Source organism: Anopheles moucheti, chromosome 2, assembly GCF_943734755.1.
Source record: "Anopheles moucheti chromosome 2, idAnoMoucSN_F20_07, whole genome shotgun sequence".
In the NCBI taxonomy this organism is placed as follows: Eukaryota; Metazoa; Arthropoda; class Insecta; order Diptera; family Culicidae; genus Anopheles; species Anopheles moucheti.
The window spans coordinates 46,093,592-46,118,965 of record NC_069140.1 but is presented as its reverse complement, the minus strand read 5'-3'; the positions used below and the strand labels follow the sequence as shown (position 1 = coordinate 46,118,965).

General features: G+C 45.4%; 1 protein-coding gene across 1 annotated transcript in view; it reads left to right on the top strand.

The window, feature by feature from the left end:
* The window catches only part of LOC128310517 (serine-rich adhesin for platelets), a 125,350-nt gene that overhangs the window by 79,650 nt on the left and 20,326 nt on the right, over positions 1 to 25,374 (top strand). The window contains exons 3-6 of the mRNA XM_053047173.1: positions 609 to 1,000; positions 16,341 to 16,459; positions 16,533 to 16,753; positions 20,721 to 21,151. Of these exons, the coding sequence (XP_052903133.1) occupies positions 609 to 1,000; positions 16,341 to 16,459; positions 16,533 to 16,753; positions 20,721 to 21,151 (1,163 nt within the window). The remainder of the gene's footprint in view (positions 1 to 608; positions 1,001 to 16,340; positions 16,460 to 16,532; positions 16,754 to 20,720; positions 21,152 to 25,374) is intronic.

Sequence of the window (25,374 nt, the reverse complement as noted above, 5' to 3'; positions counted from 1 at the left end):
CATGTGAATGTGTGGTAGAAACCATGCCAACTCGGTTGCAAGGCCCGATGCATCCTTATTGCATTCCGTTCAATTATCTCTAATCCGGATAAATTCCTCCAAACTACGAGCATCTGAAGTACGAACACAACATCAAAGCAGTTGGCTGTTTTCTTTTTTTTTTTGGTTGTGGCTGAGTTTCGCTACTTTCTACTTTGCTTTTCAATTTGCTTTTCATTCGGTTCGTCCTCGAGGGTTAGTTCACACACATTCCTGGGCACGTGGCATTCGTCGTGCAATTGGCTGACTTTGTCGAACTCGTTCGGCGACAGAACGTACAGCCAAAGAGGGCTAATCCGACAGAACGCAATCTAAATCCGTTCCGAGCTGAAGTTTCTGCACAGCGCTTAAAGCGAACCGTACCACAGCACCGGCGAACAGATTCAGAGGGAACGAAACGGGTACGGGGAGGGATTAGGAAATCTCATTTCGATAGTAACTCCATTGCAAAGCAAGTCTTTCCGGCTGTTACCTTCCCTCCTGCTCTGCTTCACTGTGATCGTAAAGTCAACCTGATATTGATCGGATTTCTTTCTATCGTTTCCGATTGCCCGCACCATCGACCCCAGGCACGAAACCAGCCGGCGAGAAAACGAATTCAACCACCAACCTACTGCCGAACCACGCGCCCAGCACGAGCATCGGCAGCAACAACCTGTCTCCATCGTCGACGGCCATCCTGCACCACGGCACCACGATGGTGACCGTGAAAACTTCGCCCAGTGTTGGTGGAGGCAACGCCAGCATTGCGACCGCTACCAGCCCCACCAGCCTCGTGCTAACGACGGTTGGCCGGGCGGAGACGGCATCCGGCAGCAGCAGCAGCAGCAGTGCGTCGTCATCACCATCGGCCGCCTCGTCGCCGGGCACGGTTTCGCTGGGCGGGTTGTCTGGCGGGCTGGCGAAGAAACCACGACCCAAGACGGTATCACCGACCCGTCATGGCCCGCAACAGTGTCAGGTAAGTGCAGCCCGGGTGCAGCGAGATGCAACAGTACGCCGGCCAACATTTGCAATCTCATTATCGATCGATTTGGTACGGGATGTTGGATAAACAATGATTGGTTTTATTACTGACTGTGGGATTTACTTCACTCACATAGCGATTGGGGTATTTATGGGTAACTTTCCCATTAAAGATAGTCATGTACAAAGTTTATCCATTTGAAACACGATGCAGTTTTTTAAATTTATATCAACTGCCGTCATAAGTTGCGATTGAATCATGTACAATAAACAATACTTTTCCCACGGCACAACATTCTGCCGGCTAGCACATTGTCGAGAGTATTTGCAACGATAAACAATTGCCTCGAATAACTTCTAATGGGATGCATAAATGCCATCTTTACTGCTTCAACAATTTGCAGCCAAAAGCTAAATACCGAGAGCAAATGTGCATCGCCGTATCCGATTGCATGATCGAGACATGCTTTCGTTTCTGCAACGACGTTTTGCTACGTGCGGCCACGTATGCATCTCCAACGTGATCGGCCCCTATACACAGAGACGTACTCGGGCGCAAGCAAAATGCCTACCCATTCGGTTGCCTAATTTCAGTTCCGCTCCTATTCGATTGCGGAGTTGGACGCGGGACGAGCGCTGTTTATTTAATTTTCCCTACGTGCCATCGAGAAAGCGCGATTCGGTATGGGCTTCGCCCAGGCTCCGGCATCGTCAATTGCCTGGCTACGAAAATGCACGTAAGCACAGCCGGCTCGAGTGGTGGAATCTTTTCAAATGCAACTCAAGCATAAATACGGCTCAGGGTGGTGTTCTTAGCGATGGCGTGAATCGTGCACCGGAATTACTCATCGCGTGATATGGAAGCTTTTGTGTGTACCTGACGTTGGCTGATGCTAAACAGACGTTTATTTTAATCGTTCCTATGTTCTAATTCGATTTCCTCGATTGTGTTTTTTTTAAACTATATTTCGTTGTGATTGAGTTTAAACAAACTCATTTTGTAATGAAGATTGCAGATATTTAGGCGCCAGATGCGCCAATGATAAACGCACACATTAATCTCATACCCAATCGAGTTTCTTCTCTTCGCTATTCGGAAAGATATTTCCGTTTATTTATTAATTTTATGTATGTTTCAAATCTTTGTATTAAAAGTGTTAAAAATTAATTTCCTGTAATATTAAATACCACCTTTAACACCAAAAATTCGTTGAGAGCATCCTTTCAAAACGGTACTACTTTGAAGCGCCTTTGAAAGCAAAGATCTTAACAGATTTCAAACGATTTCCCAAATGAAGTCCGACTGCTTTGCTTACCCGCTCGCCAACACCCGAAAGCGCATGATGAGCGCAACTGCAATCGGAACAAACCGGAAGCGAAAAGGTTTCCGTTTTTCGCATGCCGTGTAGTTAATTTTTCTTCCGCTCGTTGCATTGCCGCTTTTGGTGCTTTCCTCGCTTGTGACGATAAAACTTCGGTGGTGACGATGTGTGGTTTGAACGCAGACGACGAAGAAGCAATCTCGTTCTATCGCGTCTTTCGGATCGTTCGTACTGGAGGATATTAAAATCATTTATGATACGAGTCCAAAGTACTTTCTAAATATTATCCTGCTCTTTCGGCAAGAAAGAGACAACGAGCGAAACAGTCCCTTTTGGAAGGCTTGAAGCACGAGACTAAAGATTCACTGTGGACTGTGTGCAAAATGAACGCTTCCGAAAGGTGTATGCCGTGTATCATAGCCCACCATCGCATCATCGGCTTCCCGGATGATGTCTTCCCGTGCGCTTGACGATTTATGTTTGATCGCATCATAGACCGTTGCTTTGGTTTGGGTTCAATCGGAGTCGGAGATGGAGAACGTTTTTGAAATGGAGACCCTTCCATCCCAACGCGAGGACACGTTGCGAATTGTACGGAAGAGTTTCCTTCCTATCGGGTGGATGGGGAGAATTTGTCCTGATTTTATTTAGCCTTCGCATCCGGCAGTACGATCCGTAGCGGAGCAACCTTTACGGCACAGCACAGCTCGAAGGGTGCCGTGCAAAAGGGCGAGCGCGCTAGAGAAAAGCGAGCCGGGAAATCCATCGCTACCCGGTAAAGCGTTGGCGACGAGACGAACTTCAAAGCAACATTTTCTTTTTCCGTGCGTTTGTGCTGGTGGGTCGCTCTTTGCGCCCAATATCCACACCAATCTCCACGCCCCGAAGGCATTGCCGGGGTGCCTGGTGCCGTGGCATGAACGGACGGCTATTTGCGCTGCGGCATGATAACGATATCCATCTTGTTTTCACAACCAAACCATGCCGCGACGGCCCACTGCCGCCCGAGCCGTGGGAAAGCCTTCTGAAGCCGACGGTAAACATTCAACAGATCAAAAAGATGTTCATTAAAAAGATGGTGCAGTAAACACGTTCTTTCTCGGAAAAACGGAGTTCTGCAGGCAGAGGCGGTGTGGCTGGGAAAGCTATCGGGACCGGGCCCACGTCAGGATGCCATTAAATTGAGAAGGAATTTCAAAACAAATTTTCAATAATGCAAACGGTTCCTAATTGCATACGTCAGGGTGCTTGGCAAGTGCCGGAGATTAGCCTGGATTTGTTTTCAATTGTACGTCTGCCTGTGATGGGGGATTTGCGCCAAGAAGTGAGCATCCGTGATAAAGCGTTTCCTCGAGAGTAATTACAGTGAAAGCTTTTTGCGATAAGATTATGCGATGAAGATTTCCTTATCTTGTGCTATCTTCACTACAAACAGCTCGCTAGCGTTCACCTTCACAGAACGTTTTGGAAAAACAATTTTAAAAGGTTCGTATCAGTTCGACCCCATTTTGCAAAGCGTTTGCAAAGCGTGTTTTATCTTTTTTTTTCCCTCCAGCACCCATCACAGGAGGCTTGACCCGAACCCTTTTGATTAACTTTTTGGCCCCTCCCGGTTCGGTCCGGCAATCCTTTTGCCGCTGCTCAGTCAGGCTACGCAATGTTCCAAGGTCAAATCAAAACGAATTTACCATCATTAATCAACCTCCCGCCCGGTACCGGTGTTCGGGATGGCATGAAAATGAAGTTGCCTGCCCATGGGTAAGCATCACCGTACCGAATGGGGAGCATTCACTACAGCCAAAAAGAAAAGGGTAAGAAGCGCCGGTTAAGGTTTTTCTTCTTTACTCGGCCAAAATGTGTTGTTTTTCTGCCAGGGCTGTCTAATGCACAACGTTGATAGACATTTCTTTTTGCATTTCAAACAGATAACAACTTTGCGATTAAAACAACATTAAAAGACACTACCTGAAGTGCGTAAAAAACTCGTTTACTAAAGCAACAGTAACAGTAGCAACAAGATTGATCAAGCGTTTTTAGCATTTCTTTCCATTTTTTTTGGAGTTCTCAATATAGACTAAATGTGTGAAACTTGTACATCACAGTTGATATACTGTGATAAAATTATTTAATCACAACAATTAATTTGATGTACAGGAATCGTATCACTTAAAATAATTGGTTCGAACAATCTGGTGTTCAAAAACGCTTTGCCGAAAACATTGCATAACTCTAGGCGTTTTCACAATATTTGATCCATGCTCCATCGTACCCAGTAGTACGGTAGTCTTATTGTGCAATTTGTCTAGAAATAGAAGGTGTTCGTATCTGAATCTTTAGCTTTTCAGAAATGTGTGTTCACTCGATGAAAGTTCGACTGTGAGAGAATTATTACTGCTAGTAGTCACACAAGAACTTAAACTTAAACAATTTACTCCACGAAGTTTTGCGAATTGCCTACCCGCTAGGCGCTAAAATAAGGAATTTGGAAAATCAGTTCTAATACAGTTCTTCTCTAGTGATTAATAACAAGTTTTGAATCGTAACGTCTGTATAACGAATAAAACAATGAGTCCGACATTCCTGTCGCAGTTGTTCCATTTTCTTCCTAGCGCGTAGATAATAATAATCCCGCCTGGCCGGTGTACAAAGTAATAAACTATAAATCTTCATCTCTATTCCTTCATTCATCCAAAGTTATGCTTTCCAGTCCGGCAGGCTAGTCGGCCCATCCCTCCCCAATACACATCCATCGTTTCCAACTGCCACACCAGTACCCTGCATCGGTTAACCCATTCGGTACGTCGCATCGTCCGGAAAATCTAATCGGCAGGTAGCTCATTTATAACTTTATGACAAGAAAACCGGAGCAAACAGGAAAAAGAAAAAGGATTCCATCCCGAACCAAATACCAACCCGGCGCACCAATTTCGTACCAATGCCGTACGAAACGCCATTCGACTGTACCTTTCGTCCTCGTCACGGGGCGCCAATTTCTTCGCCAGAATTACTGTCCTTCTGGCACTGCTACGTCCTTTTGATGATGAAAGGCAACTTGTTAAATCCGAATGCTCCGTTACACCGTCCAAGAGGTGTCCCTGGTGACGACGTCATTCCTTCTATTCCGCCCGATTCCGCCCTGCTTCAACCCGGACGCAGCGGACGCTCGACGCAGCGCAAAAAAGGGATCGACCAAGCGAGAAAAAAGGCATGAGATTAATAAGGATTTTCCTTTCCGGAGCGCACTCAATAGATCACTAGCAATTGAGGGTCATTAATTTGTACGTGAAACGAATGGTGCCGAAGCTGTGGCGTGGAGCTGGCGGCGTTATTGCTACTGCCCTGTTGAGCAGGGGCCGGCTCAAGCAAAGGATCATCAAGGATCTTCCGAACGCGTTTCGTTTCGTCGCTCCCGGTGGCTGCACTTAACGAGATAAACCATTCGCAACCATTTTACCAGGGCAGGGCGTGGACGAGCAGGCTGAACTTTGGCACTTGTTCCTATTAAGCTCAATTTGTTATCGAGTGGAGGCTGGCCCCTGTATCGTGCCAGCAGGCTGCATCTTGACCAACTGGTGTGAGATGGCTTTTTTTCGTTTTGTTCCCTTTTGCAGCTCTTACTGCTTTCTTATTCCTTCGCTTCCATAATGAAGACAATTTTCCAGTGCGAATCAGCAAAACCGGTCGCGACCCGTGGGTCGTTAGGATGGAAAACTGTTCAAATGTTGCCATTTATCATACGTTAACGTAAGGCGTCGCCGAAGATGGGCGTTGTTTAAAGAGTTCAGTTGGCTAGCCTCGTAAATAATCGGACCGTGTTGCAAAAAGCGAAACCATTCGAAACACGCGAAAACTCCCCTATCCTTAATGTTCCGATAACGCTCACAACGGAGGGTTATGAAAATCCGCATCCACCTCGCTGAACCTCGGATCCTTCAGTGATCGACGAACGGTGAAGGTTAAGGCAACGATTCGGGAAGCGAGAGTCAACATGAAACAAAGGAAAGAGAAATTAAAATCTCATTAACAGATATTGCTAGGATTGGGATAGAGTGGGATAAGAATGGAAATGAACAGAACGACTCGAAACAATTCTTTTGCACAAAACTTTGCTTCGATTTTGCCAACTATCGTTGAATGCCTTCGTTTGCTCTGCTGCTTCACTTCTTGCGGAAGGAGAGTTCTCGTTATGTTGCGCAACTGCTGGAATCTTTTGATGTCGATTACGGATACAGGAAGGCGTTTTTCTACACTTTCTTGCTCGAGTAACGATTTTGCTAATGATGGTGGTTTCTTGTGTGAGTTCACAAACACCACCGTACTGTGTTGCGCAAAGGGTAACAATTTTTCTCTTAGTAAAGTTCACTTTTTGATGCAAATTTGCCTAAAAGTATGCAATTTGTATGACAAAAGCAAGAACGGTATCTAATTTAGAATACATTTTTTCCTGACTAGTGTACAACTACTTTTCATAAAGTTATGAAGTTCATTTAACTCCTTAACCATATTTTCATTTGTTATGTTGATTTCGTCATGCTTAATGCATACTGTTAGGCGCATAATACTAAGGCATCAAATCGTTTGAAGCAGTATCATTTAAATGGAGGTTGCGAAAAGACAAGTGTTTATGCCTTACAGGAAAAATAAGTTTAATTTAAAAAACTCCACTTATTTTATATCTGAAACAACACGAACAAACCCACCTGCTTCACAACACCATAATCGACACTCATCGCATCCTATTTGACCGGATTTATCAACAGTTAGAATGAGGTAAACCCTACACCCTGCAAATAAATCCTTTTAATCTTGAGTTCCTTCCTTAACCAACTCTACCCCGCTCTCTCTCTTTCTCACACACACACACTATCTTCTGCTTTAATCAATGGCCATCGAAACAATCTCCACAAACGGTGAGGGCGTTAAGCTGCTTTACAAAACCTTCGCTTAAAAGAACATTTACGCTACCGCCGTCTAAACGTGCACTAGCACGCATCACCGTAATGAATAGCTTTGTGCTCATGTGTGCCGAACAGAAGGGCGAAAGCTAAAGAAGACATGTACGAGAGAAAATAACAAACAAACAACAAAAAAAAAACCTTCACCTTCTTATCCCACCCTAAGTGCGCTAAACCTTCCGCGGCACCGAGAGCGCACGGAAGGCAACCCGTCATGGCAACCGGCTGGTACGGTGGAAATTGCTTCGACATAAATTAAAACTTCCTTCCACCTTTTGCCGGCAAACCGGAAGTGTGTCATTTGTAAGTGCGGTTTTATCCTGCTTTACTTTCCCTGTTTCTTTTTCCCCGCTTCCGTTCATACTTTCATTCAGAGAATTCGTTCATTTCATCCTCGTCAAGGATGAGATCGTCTCTGAACTTGGATTTTTATTGTCTACGGTAAGAGCTGCTCAGACGCCACCACCCCACCGGCATCATACTCGGCCGGCAGTACTAATTCCAGAACTAACGATTATCCCTTCTGCCCGTACGCCCCTTCGGGGAGAGTGGCTTGGGAAGATTGGTTGATGTGGTCGTTTTCCTATTGTGGAAATGGGTTCTCACTGACGCACCGATCGTCATGAGAGCAGGCGGCAAGTGGCGAGGTAGGGGTGTTAGGATGGGATAGTAATTACGGTTGATAGAGCATCAAATAATGCTCGGACTCGGTCGTAGTACTGCGAAGGGATAGATTTCACAGTCCTCGCCCCAACACTGGTTCATCACCACCCATGCCACGAAAGACGGTTAATGAACTAATAAAAATAAAATGAGAAACTGAACGCCTTCCAACCGGATGCGACCATCATTCCGGTGTGCATTTGACGTCTACAGCGACGTTGAATTGCCAGCAACAAAAAAACAACAAAAAGGGATAGAAAAACGAACCCACCCGGAAGATGCACAACAGCCAAACAAATATTGCAAAAAGAAAGTTTTCCCTCGCGCTGGAAACGGGACGCGATGCGATAGAAGAAAATGGCGAAATAAACATTGCGGCAAATGGTGGTGTCGGGGCAACATGATGGGCATCGGGCAAAAGCCATCCCCCCCCCCCCTTGATCTGGGAGCTAATTTACAAAACTAAATGCAAATAAAAATTGTTTTTCTCCATTTCTTTCCAACCTCAGCATCGGTTCAATTCCCATCCAGCGGGATTCAAGGGCCACTCCATTTGCCCCGTGGGCTAATAATCATTTGCGCAGATTTGGCCTTCCTTTTGCCTGTCCTTGAGTGGAATTATCCCAAGCGAGAGAACAAAGTAATTAGCAATTCTCTAATTACGCATTCCAACTCATCATAGTAATATTGCTGCAATTCCACTAACACTCACACAGTAAATCATAACAGAAAAGAGGGTGGATAGCTTTTGATCTTTTTTTATCTGCCGTAATGACGAATAGAACTGGGCTGGGCTTCATTGGAAATAGTTTATGAAATTATCAGACATCGAATTCCCGGGTTTTGTGCTGCGTACAACATTACCCGCGAGAGCATTTAATCATGCAATTATTTGCGTTACAAATGAAACTTCCCCATACTGCCATGCGTACTCCTTATTTTCCGATCAATATTGAAGTACCGTGCTCTAATATTCTCAACAAAGCTGTGCTTTCCAACTTCACAACACATCTCTCACACACATTGATCGGAGAAAGGTAAATGGAAACTTTCCATCCATGCGATTTCTTTTTTTTTTTAAGCTAAACCTTTCAATCATCATCATCATCGTGGCATGTAACTGCCCAAAAAGGCGTCGAGTTCTTTCTGCTAATGGATGCGAGCCGTACCAGCACCAGCACCAGCAGCTCTCGTGTCGTGCAAGACAAATCGAAACCTTTTCAATCAGTCCTCCGTCAAACATGGACCCCTTTCCAGTACCGCCTCCCAGCAAACACGTACACGAAAGTACAGCAACCGTGTTGCCAGCATTCGGTATCGGTGGAAAATTGAAATAAAATAAAAATATACACTCCCTTGTGCTAAAACACTCCGTACCGGTTTTGGCCAAGCGTACGCCAGCTTTACGCCTTTATATCCTGCACGCCGGTACAATCATTGCCGGCGGACACGTACGCGCACGGACGGGCGCGTATAACACACGCCTAAACCATAACCATCAAGCCTCATCAATAATTCAGCCCCATCGGGTTGGGGTTGGAACAGGAAGTCAAAGAAAAAAAAAACCCCTAAATAAAACCCCCGTTCCAAGTCACCCGATATCCGCCCATCCCGGCCAGTAACATCGCCCCTTTAACGGGAGCTGGCTGATAAACTGCACGAGGCTACTAAATGGTCACCGGGGGATCCAGAGAGTTCGGTTCGGTTAAGCACATTACACGCCCGCTCGATGACAGCTGTATGCGCGCTTTCCACGCGCGACACCACCATAACAAACGACATCGATGTGGGAGTCGGTGGGTGGGAGACAGAAATGAGGCAACGAGCGCCAATCTCATTAAACGGTTCGCATTGCGTGACAACTAAATTTATCATATTTTCACGCAATCACGAAACCGGCATGGGGCAGTTTGTTTGGAGGTTTATTTCGACCGTTTTGTTTCTCCCAGGTGACTTGCGTGCTCCAGATTTTTCCTCACACTCGGTATGCGCGTTACGTTAAGCGGTGGGAGTTGAAGGATTCGCTGTGTAATTACCATGGGTGTTTCTTGCCGTCAAGGAAATGCTCTTCTAGAGCACGGGAGTGTATCGTTTGTCTTTCATGGTGTGAGACACAACAAACAGAAACGAGCGATATATATATTGCCATCGTAAAAGTGTTGACAGTCATGTGCGAGTATTAAATAGTGTATGGAAATGATGAGACATTAGTTACTAACGTTGCTTGTGATACGCGTTTGAGCTCACTGTCACTTGATCAGGGTTAATCTTAGCACTAATCACATTTTGGTAAACTATGTTGTACGAGAAACGAACTTTAGAAATTTATTGAAATTTTGACGAATTGCTCTATAAAGTGTTGGGAATTGTGCACGACTAACACGACATTCTTTTCGAGGTGCTCTCTCAATAGCCACATGGAACAGTCGCGCCCAGGGCGGAATTACAGTTGGGGCCTCTAATTTTAAAAACGATGAAGGGGGAGGGGGGTTGGCATTGAAGCCCTTGAAATGAGGCAAAGCAAAAAGCGCAGAAAGAAGGGGCCCCTGAACTCACTTTGAATCATCCCATGGGGGGTGGGGGGTGGCCTCGGTCAAATTTCGCCAAAGGCCTCTTGTGGTACCCTTCGGGGCCCTCTCTAGCATAAGGAGAGGGGGCCTATGTATACACCTTTTACTACTACACAAATTTTTTGGGGCCCTCAACACGTCCCAACAGACCCTAGGTGACCATCTACTCCGCCTACCGTTTGATCCGCCGCTAGTCATCTCAGCAACAGTATTGTTCCTCAAAAATCAAATCTCAACCAAGGCACAACATTTCTCATTCAGTGCAGTTTACCAAGGTATACATAGTTTAAAGGTGGGACGTCCTTCAACCCCCTTCAGGAGTCTCTTTATTTCTACTTTTCCTTAATACGTCCAACATATGTCCAATGTATATAAAGGATATGTCCATCGTTCCGCCATAAAAACATTGGTAACGTAGTGCGGGTTGCATCCAACTAGGCGCCAACATCACGTACTCGTGTGACTCTCACTTGACTATACCAAAAGCTCTGTCCAACAAAAAGCAGTCATATCTGTCGTAAACAAAGCAACAACTGACTTTTAATTGATAACATTCAGTATTACTCATTAAAACCCATTTCTTTAATGCACCACCAAATAGCGTTTCGATCGGCTGCATCTTTAGACATCTCGACGAAACAATGTGAAGAGGAAACCAAGCGAAAGCACACAAAACCCCTTGAACTCCTTGAATGGGGCTTTCGCTATTTCACCTACGCACCAGGATTACATTCCACCAGCCCACCAAGGGCTCCCACAGGCACACCGTGTCAGCTGTGCAAACGGAAGCGGAAGTGCTATTGAAATGGCTGCTCCTGCAAAGCTGGGGAATTAATTAACGATGTATTATGTGTACCGTCTTTGAAAAACCGAACTGTAACAGCCGGTTCAACGTCTGTGGATCGGGCGTACCGTGATGATGCGATAGCGAAACCCGACGCGATCAGCGTTCCGTCTGGCTGAATGAGCGAAATTGGTGCGAATCTAGCCCCCGAGCACACGGTAATGATGGCGTCGCGTGGTTTCAGTAGGAAAAACAGCTTTACAGCGGCCCGCTGTTGCGAGTATTTGCCTTGCGGGATGGTTTAAGTCGTGTGAGCACCTTGATGTCTTTTCCTCAAGACGTTGCCAAAGGAAATTCCACACGGTAAGGCATGCTGACGGTCGCTGGTGGTGGTGGTGGTTGGCGAGATACAGCTTTCCCGGACGGTGTTCTTGCGCCGAAAGCACCACCCCCAGGCGGTGGGAGAAGATTTGTTGTTTGGAGAATTATTAATTAATTTCTCACCGCTTCCTGTCTTCGGGTGTGTGTTTCGGGACGCGGCACGGGACAGAGCATGCTGCAGGGTTTTTGAAATTTTCCGCCAGCACATTGCTGACGTCCGTCCCAAGCACCGGGACAAGCGAATTCCACTGGGTGCGGGGTGCAATGCTATGTGCTGTGCATGCGGGGCTGTTGTGCTGAGCGTTCGCGTGCCCCGGTAATTGCTTTCATGTTCAATTAATGCTTCAATTTGTTTGCTGCCGTCTGTCGGCGTCGCTATACTACCACGGATGATCATTCTAATTTTTCACCCAAAAGTCAACCACAGCTAATTCAATTGACGGGTGTAGGTCCGGATGGAAAATCGATGCAGAACCGGGCCTACACATCAAATAACGCAAAACTTTGCGGGCCGAAATAAGAAATAATGTATTTTTCCCCCAGGAATGTTTCGCCAAAACTACGGCGAAGGTGCATTCTTGTGGGGTGTTTAATTGAACCACATTGAAGCATTGAGCTGGGATGATTGAAGATAATTGTTTTTTTACTTCCTTCCATTAGTCGTTAGTATGAGGCAGTCGTTAAAAAGGAAAGCTTGTTGAGTTGTCTCGCAGCTTTGATTTTAATTACACAATACAATAAACAAATTGCATAACTTTAGGCGCTTCAGAATATAGTCATGTAGGCTTCGTAAGTAAACGCCCAAAGTTATGCAAAGCTTTTGACATATTCGATTTCGAAAGAGATATACGTACAATTATTTTTATTTTAATTATTAGTAACACCTTCTCGCGGTAAAACATTTCGCTCTACATACAGCAACACTCTTGTTTTTACATTAAAACACCAACTACATAATAAAAACACACAATACGGACTTACTTTAGCAATCTTTATTTGCCAAATCAATTACCTCTGATTTCGCTATAGAGAGGAGCTAAAAAACCACGTCCTCATACGCCGAGTCCACGATCGAGTCCACTTCCGGTCGTTGATCCTCTTAGCTCGGGTGGTCTCGGAACGATTGATTTCGCCGCTTTATGAAGCGCCCTCAACAATCAAACGCACGCAGCTAGCTACCGCAATCAAATCGACCGTTGCATGCTATTCAACAACATTGTTTCCCAAACAAATTTCCCTAAAAGCCCTCCAATTAAATATCGAAACTTCAAAGCCGTACATTACATGCACCATCGATATCTTATTAATTTCAACATCCCTACCAATTCATGCAAGAGCCCTCAAAGGGGTCATAATTTACCAGGAATCAATTTTCAAACCATTCACCATCGTATTCGTAGCCAATCATCTAAATAATACAACTATTGTACATGCCTGCTTGATACGCTTCATTTCTAGTTCCTAGCCCTTCAGCAACCAATTACGATTGTCCAACGGCAGCAAAAACCATCCGTGGGCCACATTAACTGCCCCACCCGCTCCAGTACGTAAACCGAACTGTGTGACCGATGTCAAACATTTATGAGTTAACATTTTCCACTCGATTGCCACCCGGCTTTAGGGCTTAATTAAAAATCTCTTAACTCAACCGGCAGCGCTCTGACAGGGCTCGGCCCCGAACAGTGACTGACCTGTGTACAAGCTGCTCACTTTAACGAGACCTCCACACAGAATGAAAGTTTAATCGCTTCTAATATCGACAGTATGTCCCACCGGTACCGATGGGGGCCTTTGAAGCCGTAGCACAACACGCATAACCCCACGCATATAAAAGGACCGACGGAATGTCACCGGAAACTGGGCGAGGGGGACCGATGGAAAATGAATGCTCTCTTTGGTCCTCCTTCACACTTACCCCGTACCGCCCTTCAACACTCCTACCCGGTTCCCGGTTGCTGAACACAAAACGGGTAATCGGTACCATTTTACGACTCACTGACCAAACTGTCCGAGCGATTCATGGTTTTGATAGTTTGCAGACCCGCTGACCGTTCCACCGACAGCGGGTGCTTGAAGTGGTTTTCGGTGGTGCACCGGAGGATGGCGCAGGCACAATCGAGCTTAATCGGTCCTCGGAGAAAATTAAAAGCCATTTTGCTATCAACCGTAAAAAGGGGGTTCGTAATGCTGATAGTGCTGGTGGGTTTATTTTTAACGCCATGGGACACAAAATAGCTGGCCAACCAGTGATAAACGTCACCAGCTGTAAATCGACACCGATTCCCGCCCTTCCCCCCCGCCCTTGCGCAACCCAGTGCGATAGTTGGCCGCTGGGAAAATTCATTTGCCGGGGCAGTGGGTTTATGGGGTTTTGGGCTGTTTATGGGTTGGGATGTTGTCGGTTTATGAACAAATCTAAGAAATATGTTAACCTATGTTTAATGTTAGTTTTGGGGGAAAAGCTTTTAAATCACTATCCATGCGCGAAATGGGTTGGTCTGGGCGCACGGAGGAAGGTGTGTACCGAGCGTATAATCGTCTCTCTGGTCGAGCGGGCGTGCTTGTGAATTATTCTACGTCTGTTTGCGATAAATTTCCTTGCCTAATCCTTCTATCGCTTGGCCATCGCCCGGGTATGCATCGAGGGTGGGCTACAAGCGGTACGGTTCAATCTGATCTTCGATCTACTTAAGGTGTATCGAGGGACAAAAAAAAGGATTCAACCTTAAGCGTTTGCGTAAAGGATATGCACTGGAGGGATCGAGCGGGACGTGGGACAATTTAAGGGAAAACCATGCGGCAAACGATGCCCAGGACCTTACTCAAACGAGCCCGTTTGGACATGGGCTTTACCTTCACGAATCGGTCGAAATGGTCCGATCGAAAGAATCCAACGCAAGACCAAAACAAATTTCCGTACACTGGAAAAAAAAGGGAATCCCGCACGGATAAACCCGGAAACTGGTACCGGCCGCACACTGGGCCCGCTTTTAATAAGAGAATAAATAACCGGCCCAAAGGAGCATCCTTCGGTGCTTATCTGATCCATTCCGCACCGATCGATACCCATAGCATTTGGGGCTTTTGGGCGAAAAGAAAAGGGAAAATCGAGTGAAATTCCTACGACACAATATCCTGGTGAAAATCGTGTTTGGTTTTAACCTTTTTTTTTTTCTTTCTTTCCTTCTACTGTCTCTATGGACCGTAAGCTGGTCGCACCCTGAGACACAAAACATTCCAGATTGGATGCCGGGTGCAACGGATTTTATCCTTCGTACACTTGAGCGTGCCGTACACGAGATCACTTCAGCACGGTGGAGACGATTTTTTACCTATGAGCTCCAACGCGCTGCCATCTTTAAGCCTCCCCCAAATTGCTCAGCAGTTCGTTCGGTTTTCCTTTTTACACGCACAATTGTTTTTTTTTCGGTCCACCCTTCCCTCAAATGAAGTGAGGTTAAGTGGACGACGGGTGCTGTGTTCGATAAAATAAACAACTTGCGTGTTCGGTAGGCAGAAGGAACGGAGATAGAAGAATGAAAAAAAAACTTCGTCTTCAAAACACCACCCACCCTACACACTCGCCGTTGTAATGCCAGTCTTTGAAGGCTAGCGAAAAAGGACACATCACAAGCACGAGAAAGAAAATGAACCAATACAATAGCTTTGGCTTAGAATTGAGCTTTTTTCGCTCTATGTCATGGCCTACCCTGTTGTTCTGTTTGCAAAGAAAGGTACAACCACTTAAAAGGCTATTTCCCAAGTTTTTTGTTTGCCGTTGTAAGAACGTCATCGCACACTTCATGATGATGATGACGATGAGAAAGCACACACCATCGGTCCAATTTCCCACCTCCCGTAAGGTCCTCCCGTTATGCAAAGAACACTGGAACAAGTAGCATTCGGCCCCTTCGCAAAAAAAAGGATACATATGCTTTCACAACAATGACCCTTTTTGGGGAAGTGCGTAACACCGCCCAGGTAGCCCAAAACCCGGGTGCGGCCCAGTCGTACCGGTGGCATTAAAGACCCTCGGAACAATTGTTTCACCCCGTGGGTCGTGGGTGTAAGCATACCCTTCCAGGATTGATGATAATAAAGCACATGTAGCAACAGTAGGCAACCGCTTTGTTCAACCGCTGGTGCTCTTGCACTGGCATAGAAACACCCGTCCATTGAAGAGGGGGTTTTGTGTTTGAAATGACAATGAAATATTCGGTGGGTTGTTCGAATTGGATAGCGCGGACACAAAAGGTTTCGGGGCAAAAACAAACGTCAGCCCGCTCCGGTGGGTGCACGAAAGGTGAAAAACACATTAAAAGTGAGGACTCCTTCACTTGAGCGCCTGAAGATGTGACTAAGGTTTGGGCGAAGGTGAAGAAGCATTCTCTCACCCAAGCAACAACAATGCAGCGTTGCAGGGAAAGGTTACGTTTTGCTCGCCCACTTAATTTCTTTCCTAATATGTCGCAAATTCCCAAATACCCTTCCCAAACGGTGAATTTATCGTTTGTATTGTGTGCTTTGCCTTTGTCGCTACACTCAACATAAATCTATTCGAAAGCATCGGAAACAATTGTGCGAAATAATGAGATTGCTAGTTGGCCAACTTTCGCGTAAAGCTGATTCAATTTTAAACGGCATTCTGTTCCCTTCACAGGTCTGCAGCAAAGTGTTTGGAAATGCATCCGCACTCGCCAAACATAAGCTAACGCACAGTGACGAGCGCAAGTATGTGTGCGGCATGTGTTCGAAGGCGTTCAAGCGGCAGGATCACCTGTAAGTATCTGCAAGAGGTCGCCATTGTATTTCCCTTTTTATCAACAACACTTTCTTTTTTCTTACATTACAGTAATGGCCATATGCTGACGCATCGAAACAAAAAGCCGTACGAATGTAAGGCGGACGGCTGTGGCAAATCGTACTGTGATGCGCGATCGCTAAGACGTCACACCGAGAACCACCACAGCGCACTCGGGCTAGCGAACTCGTCCGGTACGGCGAGTCCCGGCCCGGTTGGAAGTAATACAGGACCACCCGGTGGGCTTAGCTTATCTCCGGCAACTGCGAGTGGTGAGTAGATTGACATATTTGCTCAATTTTTTAAAAGTATAAACGCCTTAAAGTATGCAATTTGAGTGTAAATAATGGGTAGTCATAGCGGAAAAGTGTTATAACTTTTGCTTCTTGTTTGTTTGTGACCATGAGAAGATACTTCACGCTCCTAGTTTAAAAAAAAGCCCTAAAAAGTGTCATAAGTTTACATTTTTCGGTGATTAAAGTTGCAAATATTAACGTAACTGCTTTTTGAAATGATGATTGCATACTTTTAGGAGAGTTTAGCAACAGTTCTGGCAGGGATTAAGCACGATTTTGAGAGAAGACGACGTAGAAAAATATTTAAAAAAACAGTCCCAAACAATTGTTATTAAATGAATTTTTCTCACCACTTTCTTTATTAATTGTAAAAAAAAATCAAATCATTTAGCAACTATTTCAGGCATGATCAATGCAGTAACCCAGTTCAAATTTGGATTTAATTTAAAAAGGCGAAAATATTATATTTCCAATTGGTTGACTATCCTGTCTCTTCTTTACCGGCACAAACACTTTTAGAGGTTTAGGCCTGTCATTTATGTTTTTTTCATCTTAATTACCCATAGCACAATAGCCAGTCTTGCGTACGGGGAATTGGTTAGGATGAGATTTTTGTTCTGATCCTGCCGTGTGAAGACCGGACCGTTCCAAAAATGACTATCCACCTCCGCGTAAATCTAGTCAAAAAGGACAGAAATGGAAGGAAAAATATATCGATTTATCAAAATTTTAAAAAAATTATCAAATTGAAAGATGTTCAGCAAACCAGTAAACTAGAGAACCAAACGCAACGGAAACAGAAAGATTCCATATATATTTATTGTCGTCAAAGGAAATTTGAAGACGACTCCATTCGTCTTCGAATTGAATCGACAATTCCATTCGATTGTTCGCGTAAATAAACGATAAGGTTCAAATGTCGCTACAACTTGCGGTTGAGTTTTGCTTTACATTAGATGGATAAGATTCTAGGAAAAGCCACAACGAAAGTGCTTAAAAGCAACGTGCGGCTCGCCAGCTGTATTTTGTCGACCTCTACGGTGGTTCGATAGACATAATATAATTAAATATTGCTTCCATTACATTGGTATCAATAGAGACTTCTCGCCTATATCGACTACCAATAATCTACTAAAGGATGGGTTGTTTTCAACAAGAAAGATGATACTTAATGGAATTATTGGCAGAATCAGCATCATTTGCGATTGTATTTCCTACTGCTTCCCATGAGCTTGATATCCTAGCCCAGGATCCATTACAAACATACTTTGCGGCTCAGAGATGAAGTTCACTACAAGTAACCCACAACATTCTGTTCCATTGGAACTGCATTTTTCTCGACGCGAAAATGATTTATTGCATTTGTTCTGATTTCCTACCATTATTCATCATTTCCTGCTACGCAAAAGAGACATCCTCTAGCCAACCAAAACTATTCCCAATCACACTAAGAGGCTCAAACTGAGGATACCTCCTAATGGGGCTTGAGTACCAAGAACCGAACAACGTTGTTGATTCTAAGCGGTAAAAGCTCGTGCCGGCGCGCAATTTAATTTTGTGTACAGTTCTCGCAAATCTTCCCGCTTCACAAGCGGCCACGAAAATGAGCAAACAGAGCTCACCCGGTGTATATTGTACGCCATTCCCGGCACCCGCCAAAGTGCACCGTTGGTCGAAAACTAATTTCAATACGAAACGTTTTTAATGCCAACTAATCAGATCAGCCAGGTTCTGGTTCTGACCCAGCCCGCCCGGTACGTTCGCTCGCGCAGAAAACTTAAAACGGAGTGAGAGTGTCACAATTTGTGACAGCCACCCGGTTGTGTTCTGTCGTCGAATCATCGGCGGGTGTTTGTCGCAGGGCTGATTTTGTCTGCCATAAAAGTCCCCGCCCGTTCGCTCGTTCCCCGTCACAACCCAACCTGACCCAACGTTTGGCCGTTGGATGGAACCACAAAACTACCGATGGGGAATTTGGACGCCGGAATTTTCGTTCAAAGTACGTGCAAATGTGCGATTGTTTGCACAATTTTGTGCCCAACATTGCTGCACGTTTATTTTCACAGATAGCAAAAATGAGAGCGTAATACAAAACAAGGAAAAAGAAAAAAAAGCCCAGCACAACAACACAACGTTCGATTTTGTGTTATTGATGATGTTTTTGTCTGCCGTAGTGTGCGTTGTCGATTTGTACTTGGTAAAAAAGGCACTAGGTAGCACGGTGAATTCCTGCTCGTTCCCTACAGAGCAGGATGAAGAGTAAAAAGGGAATGCCGTTTGAAGGTTTCCTCCGTGTTATTTTTTTTTTTTTTTGCTTTTTCGTTGCTTCCTACTCCCCGGTGAAAAGTCCTCACCGTGCCACTGCTGACGTAGCCACTCCGGCAGCCTGTTGTCGGTGGTGATGATGCTGATGATGGGAAAAAAGGATCGAATTGCTTACGAACAGCTTTCGAGCACCACAGGTACACCGGAACTGGCTCCCCGGTGCACACGTGCTGCGAAGGGGGTGCTCGTGTGCTTGTGAGTAAACGTGCAACAACAAGCAACACCAACCCGCCCGAACAGAACCACTGGAAGGAGGATCGAAAATTTGATTGGTGCTGACAGTTTATTGAAATTGAATGGGATTTTCGGTTTGCAGCAGCAACAAGAGAGTCTGAGTGAGAATAAGGGTGCCGAATGCAGAAGTTGGCAGCCAGCCATCAGCATTTTCGAAGCAACATATTCCGAAGGTTCGTGTGGGCCAGCGAGCACAAGAAAGCGTTCGAAACATTTCCATCCACCGTCTTTCTGCCGGTCGGAGGCAGCGTTTTGAGATAACTTCCAAAGTGGTGCCATTGACGATGCGATATCCGCGAACGCGGTGATGGGATGGAGGATGGCGACGATTGCAAAAATTTCCAAATTTGCTGATGTGTGTCGGAACGAACCTGTTCCCGTGTATGTATGTGTTTGGGAGTGACGTGTGGATCGAACAAAAAATGGCTCCGTACCATTCCCTGTTTCGCATTCCGTTTCCGCCGAAGCGCTCCGCGCGTGCTTTATCCGTTTGCGCCCTATCTCGGCAATGCTTTCGAGCTTTCATTGGCTTTTGGCGGACTGCGTTTCGTTAAGAACAACTCAAGCATGGCTGCCAGTTTGCATTCGCATCCGATGGACGGGAAAAAATGTGCTCAGTCAGATAAGGCGAATAAATCTGATGATTTACGGGGTTTTAGGCGGCATACAGTTTTGCATTACAGCAGGTGTCGTCGAGTGTAAAGATTTGCTAAAGTTAAGCAACCAAAAATCTCGCCTGACAGCAGTTGTTTGACAGAGGAGACGTTCCTTTAGAAAATCATAATCCACAATTTTATCGCACAGAATGTTGTTGAAATATTTGACATTTAATCAAATAAGGGAAACTGGGAAATATTCTTTATGTAAAAATTGAATCCGGAAAGTCGCCCGAGTACACCCGGTAAAAAGTGTTTTGTCGCGATTTGGAGAAGGAAATGTCTTCCACCCAATGATTATTGTACAAACTTTTGTTATTTAGTAAGAAACAATGTGGTAACTATCTCCTCAATGTAAAAAAAACGCCATAAAGTATGCAAGTATTGCTGTAAGCTCGATAATTAACCCATAGATGGAATGTATTGCATAACTCCAGGCGAATGCAAAGGAATCCGCACATAGCCTGTCCAGCTATGACAAAAATGCCAATTCCAAGAGAATACCTTACTACTTTTGAGCCGAATTGATTATTAGTAGCTCGTTCAGATATTCTAAACCTTATGCTCCGGATTGTATCATAAACTTTAAAAACACAAGTATTAGCATTTTAAAATATTTGACGCTTAATACAAAACGAAAGGAGAGAATATAAAGCACATTAAAGCTCTTGCTCGGGCAATTTAACACATCCGCTAATGGTGTCGGAAATGGTTCCTTTCTTACCCAGGCGATGCGAGCTCTCCACATGGGGCAACACTAGTCCAATTCACCACCACAACCACCGGCAACGGAACGACCGGCAGCTCCAGCTCCGGCAGAGACAGCAATTTCAGCCTTTCGAGCAGCAGCTCGAGCAGTAGTTCCAGCAGCAGCAGTAGCAGCAGCAGCAGCAGTAGTAGTAGCGGAAACGTCAGCGACTCCAGCTCCAGCTGCAAATCACCGTCGCCGAGCTCCCCGGCACCGGGCACGGGCAATGAAGGGCTCACGCGCCAACAGCTCGACCTTATATCCCAGATCATGCAGCAGACGAAGCAGGCGAATGCGGCTGCGGCTGCAGCGGCCGCTGCTTCCAGTGGCAGCGCGAACGGTAGCAGCACTGGCCAGTTGGTCACCACCAGCCAGAAGGTGCCGGTACGCCCACGGACGTGGAATATGCAGGTAAGCCAGCCCCTAATCAGCCACTAAACATTAAAGCGGCGAAAAGAAATGTGTGTGCTGAGAGTCGTTTAATGGCCGTTAGGCGCTCGGTGGTAGCATCAAGCATTTTAACGACATTTTCCATCCCCCTCCCCCCCCCCCCCCCATCCCAACTCCCGTCCACTCACCACCACTGTCCAACACACGGCGGGGAAGGTAATTTAATTCTTCCTGTGCCCGCGCCCAGCACGAACAAAAGGAAAAGTGTCCCAAATGTCCGCTTGTTTCACGCGCGTTCCTTCACCGGCGTTCTTCACCGGCGTTCCAAATGGTTCTTTCGTTTGCAACCATTTTTCGCTTACTCGCAGCGTGCGCGAAATGGATGCCATTATCATATCCTCATATTCATCCACGTGCGCACACCAGGCGCCTCCATCGGAAAGCGCATTTTGGTGGCGCTTACCCGGGGCCTGTGTTGTAGTCTGCTTTCCGCACCCAGGCACCGGAACAATGTCCCGGTGCTGTTTTGCATTTTGATATGGATTCAAGTTTCCGCTTCGTTCTTTTCGATTTTTGCACACACAAACAACACCAACAACGACATTCAGGTGAAGGCAAGGCTCTCGCCACACTCGTGCCATCGAATTTCACCCTGCAGGAAGGAATGATCTGCCCGTTTGTATGAATGTAGTGTGTTTGTATGCGTGGGCGGCTGTGTATGTGTGCATTGGCAATGCAAACGATACACACCCGTGTAGTTTTGCAGCGTTCCCAGTCCGGACAGCAGCTTCCCATTGGGACCATTCCCTTATACTAAGCCGCGTTTTCGTTACCATTCGAATCGCTTATGCTCTCGATGACAATGGGGATAGTGAACGATGTTTTATTCATAATTTTTCTCAAACTCCACTTGGATGGAAACTGTATTTGTTCTTCGTGTCTTTTTCTTTTTTTTTTGCTTCCTCCCCGTACAGCGACTTACGCCCTCGACCGTGTGCCCGTGTCATCGTTCGCTTCGATTGGCAATGCTTTGTGCGGGATGGTATGCTAAATCAAAATGGCAACGGTGTGCCCATTTTCGAAGCGCTGGCACGCATTCAACGGGATCTTGTGAAGCCCTTTCAAGCGCGCATTATCGCTTCGATAGCTTTCACCGGCACTGCGTGTGTTTTCTGTGAGCAAAAAGATGGCAAACGATAGCTGTTGATGGCATTTCTTCAGCCTGGAGAGCTGTGTTCGAACGCGTAATGCATTTGGCACTTGTTGAAAATGGGTTGACAATTGTACAAGTAGCGCTGATTATTGATTTTGCACCTTATGTTCGCCGAAAAGCTTCAGAAAATCTGTGCGCTGAATGCTTTAATACAAACAATGAAAGTATCGATTTTAATTGTATTGTACTGCTAAAAGCCTGTTAAAAGCTCGCTATGACGTTCAGTGTGATTCTTTTTTTTTATGACCAGCTATATTGTATTGTGAATTGCATATCTTCAGGCAAAATCTTTTTAACACTCTTTTTTATTTGCCTTCAATTGTCATGATAATACTGACAGCAATTTTCATACACTACCCTTAAAAAGGTAGAGAAAGTTCGCATTCAATATGCGCAAATCCAAGCTTCATATCTGTGAATCTCGACATCACGCCTAAATGTATGCAATCGTAATGCAAAAGCAGCTTCTTTGTGCGTTATTTTCGTTCCCCTTTTTTCAAACTAACCTTCTACTAACTGCCAAACAATGGCGCTGCGGGTTTTGTGCGAATTTTCACATCATTCAACCAACATTTGGTTGTTTGCATGAGAAGAATTGAAATATAAAACCAAAAGCAAGATTCTGCAAAGCTTCAACCATATCACAAGCTTGGATTATCGAACAAAAGCATAGCTCGCAATTGTACGAAATGCTGTCACCAACCAGTTGTCTGCCAGTGTGAAACGTAATGAACCGACTGTAAACCTATCCAAACCATACGAAGATTCAAGCTACGACTTACAGCTTTACCGGGGAAGTGCCCCATTCGAGTGACATTAATTACTGTCGTTTGATGCAGCAATAACAACGCCCGTAGTTATTTGTGCTACAATGCTGCCATGTTCTCCCGCTTCCCTTTCTAGCCTTTCTGGTGTTTTCGGGCCAAAGATGTGATTTTACAGTTTCGAACACTGCTCGAAACGATGACGATGTGTCCTGTAACGTGCATCCAATGTACACAATCAACAAAAACGTCCACTGTGTCGAGCCATTCCTGGTAGGGAAGATAGACGCGTGTCCAAACCAAATGTCCCTTTAGCAATCTGCACCCATACCGATCTTTATTAACAACTTCATTCACTACCTGAATCCCGGTCGGTACACTCTGGACCGGGTACAAAATTCTCGGAACCAAGATATTACCCTAGTTAAGGATACTACACAGGCAGTGACACTCAACACAAAAAACCAACTACAGCAAAACGCATTGCACAGCACCTCGACAACGAAATTGCTGCGTGTGCGTAGGTTTCCATTTCGTGAAATTGCAAACCATCTTTGCACCACTCACGCAACACAAAACGTTGCCCTTTCTTGTTGTGTGTGGCCGGGTACCACGGAGTGATACCTGTTGGGGACTCAATTTTCAAAAATGGCTATATCTTTTGTGTCCCAACCTTGCACTGTTTGGTTTGCTGTTTAAAAATTAAGAAAGAAAGAGAGAGGGAGAGAGAGAGCGAGAGAGAGAGGGAGAGAGCAAAAACAGCACCCCAAAATTAAATGAAGTCTTTCGACCATTTTGCGACGGGGTTTCCATCATTACCCCGGTGCGACCTTTTGTAAGGACGGAGTTTTTTTCTCATTTTGCACCGTTTGTCGAGCGTAAGTGTAAGCGAAGGTCTCAAGGTGTTATTATTATTATCATTATTATTATTGTCATTATCAGCGGCGTCACCGTCATTAAACTAGATCGAGCTTGGAATATTGCCAATAGCGCGGTGGTTTGCCTTTTTTTCCACTAGGCCGCTAGGTCCGCTCCAATAGGGACACAGGCACAAAAAGCAACAAATAACCGGAATGGAATTCACCCAACGTGAAAACGGTTTATTTTCCCACGAGAAAGGACAACCCGACAGACAGAGGGCGAAAGTGGTGGGAAAGGCATACTCTAGTGCTTTTGATAGTACTTTATAATTTTGAATTCACAACCACCCGTTGGCTTTTTTTCGTGCCTGCGGTGCGGTTAGTTCAATGTGCCTTTGACTCTGTACGGGTACCAATATTAAAAGTGCTTCCATTTTCGTACCTCCGTGGTTTAGTGTTCTAGCGGTGGGGATTGTTTTTAAAAACGCCAAACATGGGACCAACAACACACCTTGCGCGCGCCCGATGTGTGTAATGAAAGCGCCCTACGACGATGGGACGGTGACATCCACCCCAAAACCACCCAACACGAAATGAAATTCCCTTTCGAGCTGCTTTTCAAGCCCCTTGCAATGAGCAAAGTAAAATAAAATAGCAGCAAAGAAAACAAAAATCTCAAGTCCTGGTACGCATTATGATAATCGATATGGCAAGTGCTTGCTTTTTATTTCATCGCAAGAAGTGTCACGAAATAAACGCTAACGAGTTTTTCTTTCGCCCTCCCGGTGGGTGTGTGTGTGTGTGTGTGCTGCCCAATTCCGAGACCGATGTTAGGCCGAGGTGGAGTGGTTTCGGTGTGTTATTTTTCCATTTTTCACATCTTTCGATCCCTTTCGATGAGGGGATTTTTCAATTCTGTTCCATCGTTGACGTTGGCACCAACTTCGAGTGCCAAAACAATTCTTTTCTTTATGGAAACAGGGGAACAAGTTTTATCCTTATCCAATATTGAAACGGTTAAGTCGTGGAGGGACGGATGTTGTTCATGGTAAAGGTGTTTAAACAAAATGACACTTTCATTGCCCATCCAAGTAGGCACAGATACAGCTCCGTATCAAGAATGCTGTGCTTTATGCTATCACCCATTTTTCCGTTGATTAAAGACATCCATTTGGTGGTCGTCTTATTGTCCGAAAAGTCACACCGGTTTATCGATAAGCCATTCGCTTGCCGGGCCATTTAACTTCGCCAAAACAAAAGACTCGTCCATGACCAAACATCCTTTGAGCGCCAGGTGAACGCGAACGCCTTGTCGCGAACACCTTTAAAGTCAAGTCTCTCAACCGGAACACGCTAATGTTTCACGGGTAATGAGCATCAGCGGTACCGATCTTGAGCACACCGTGC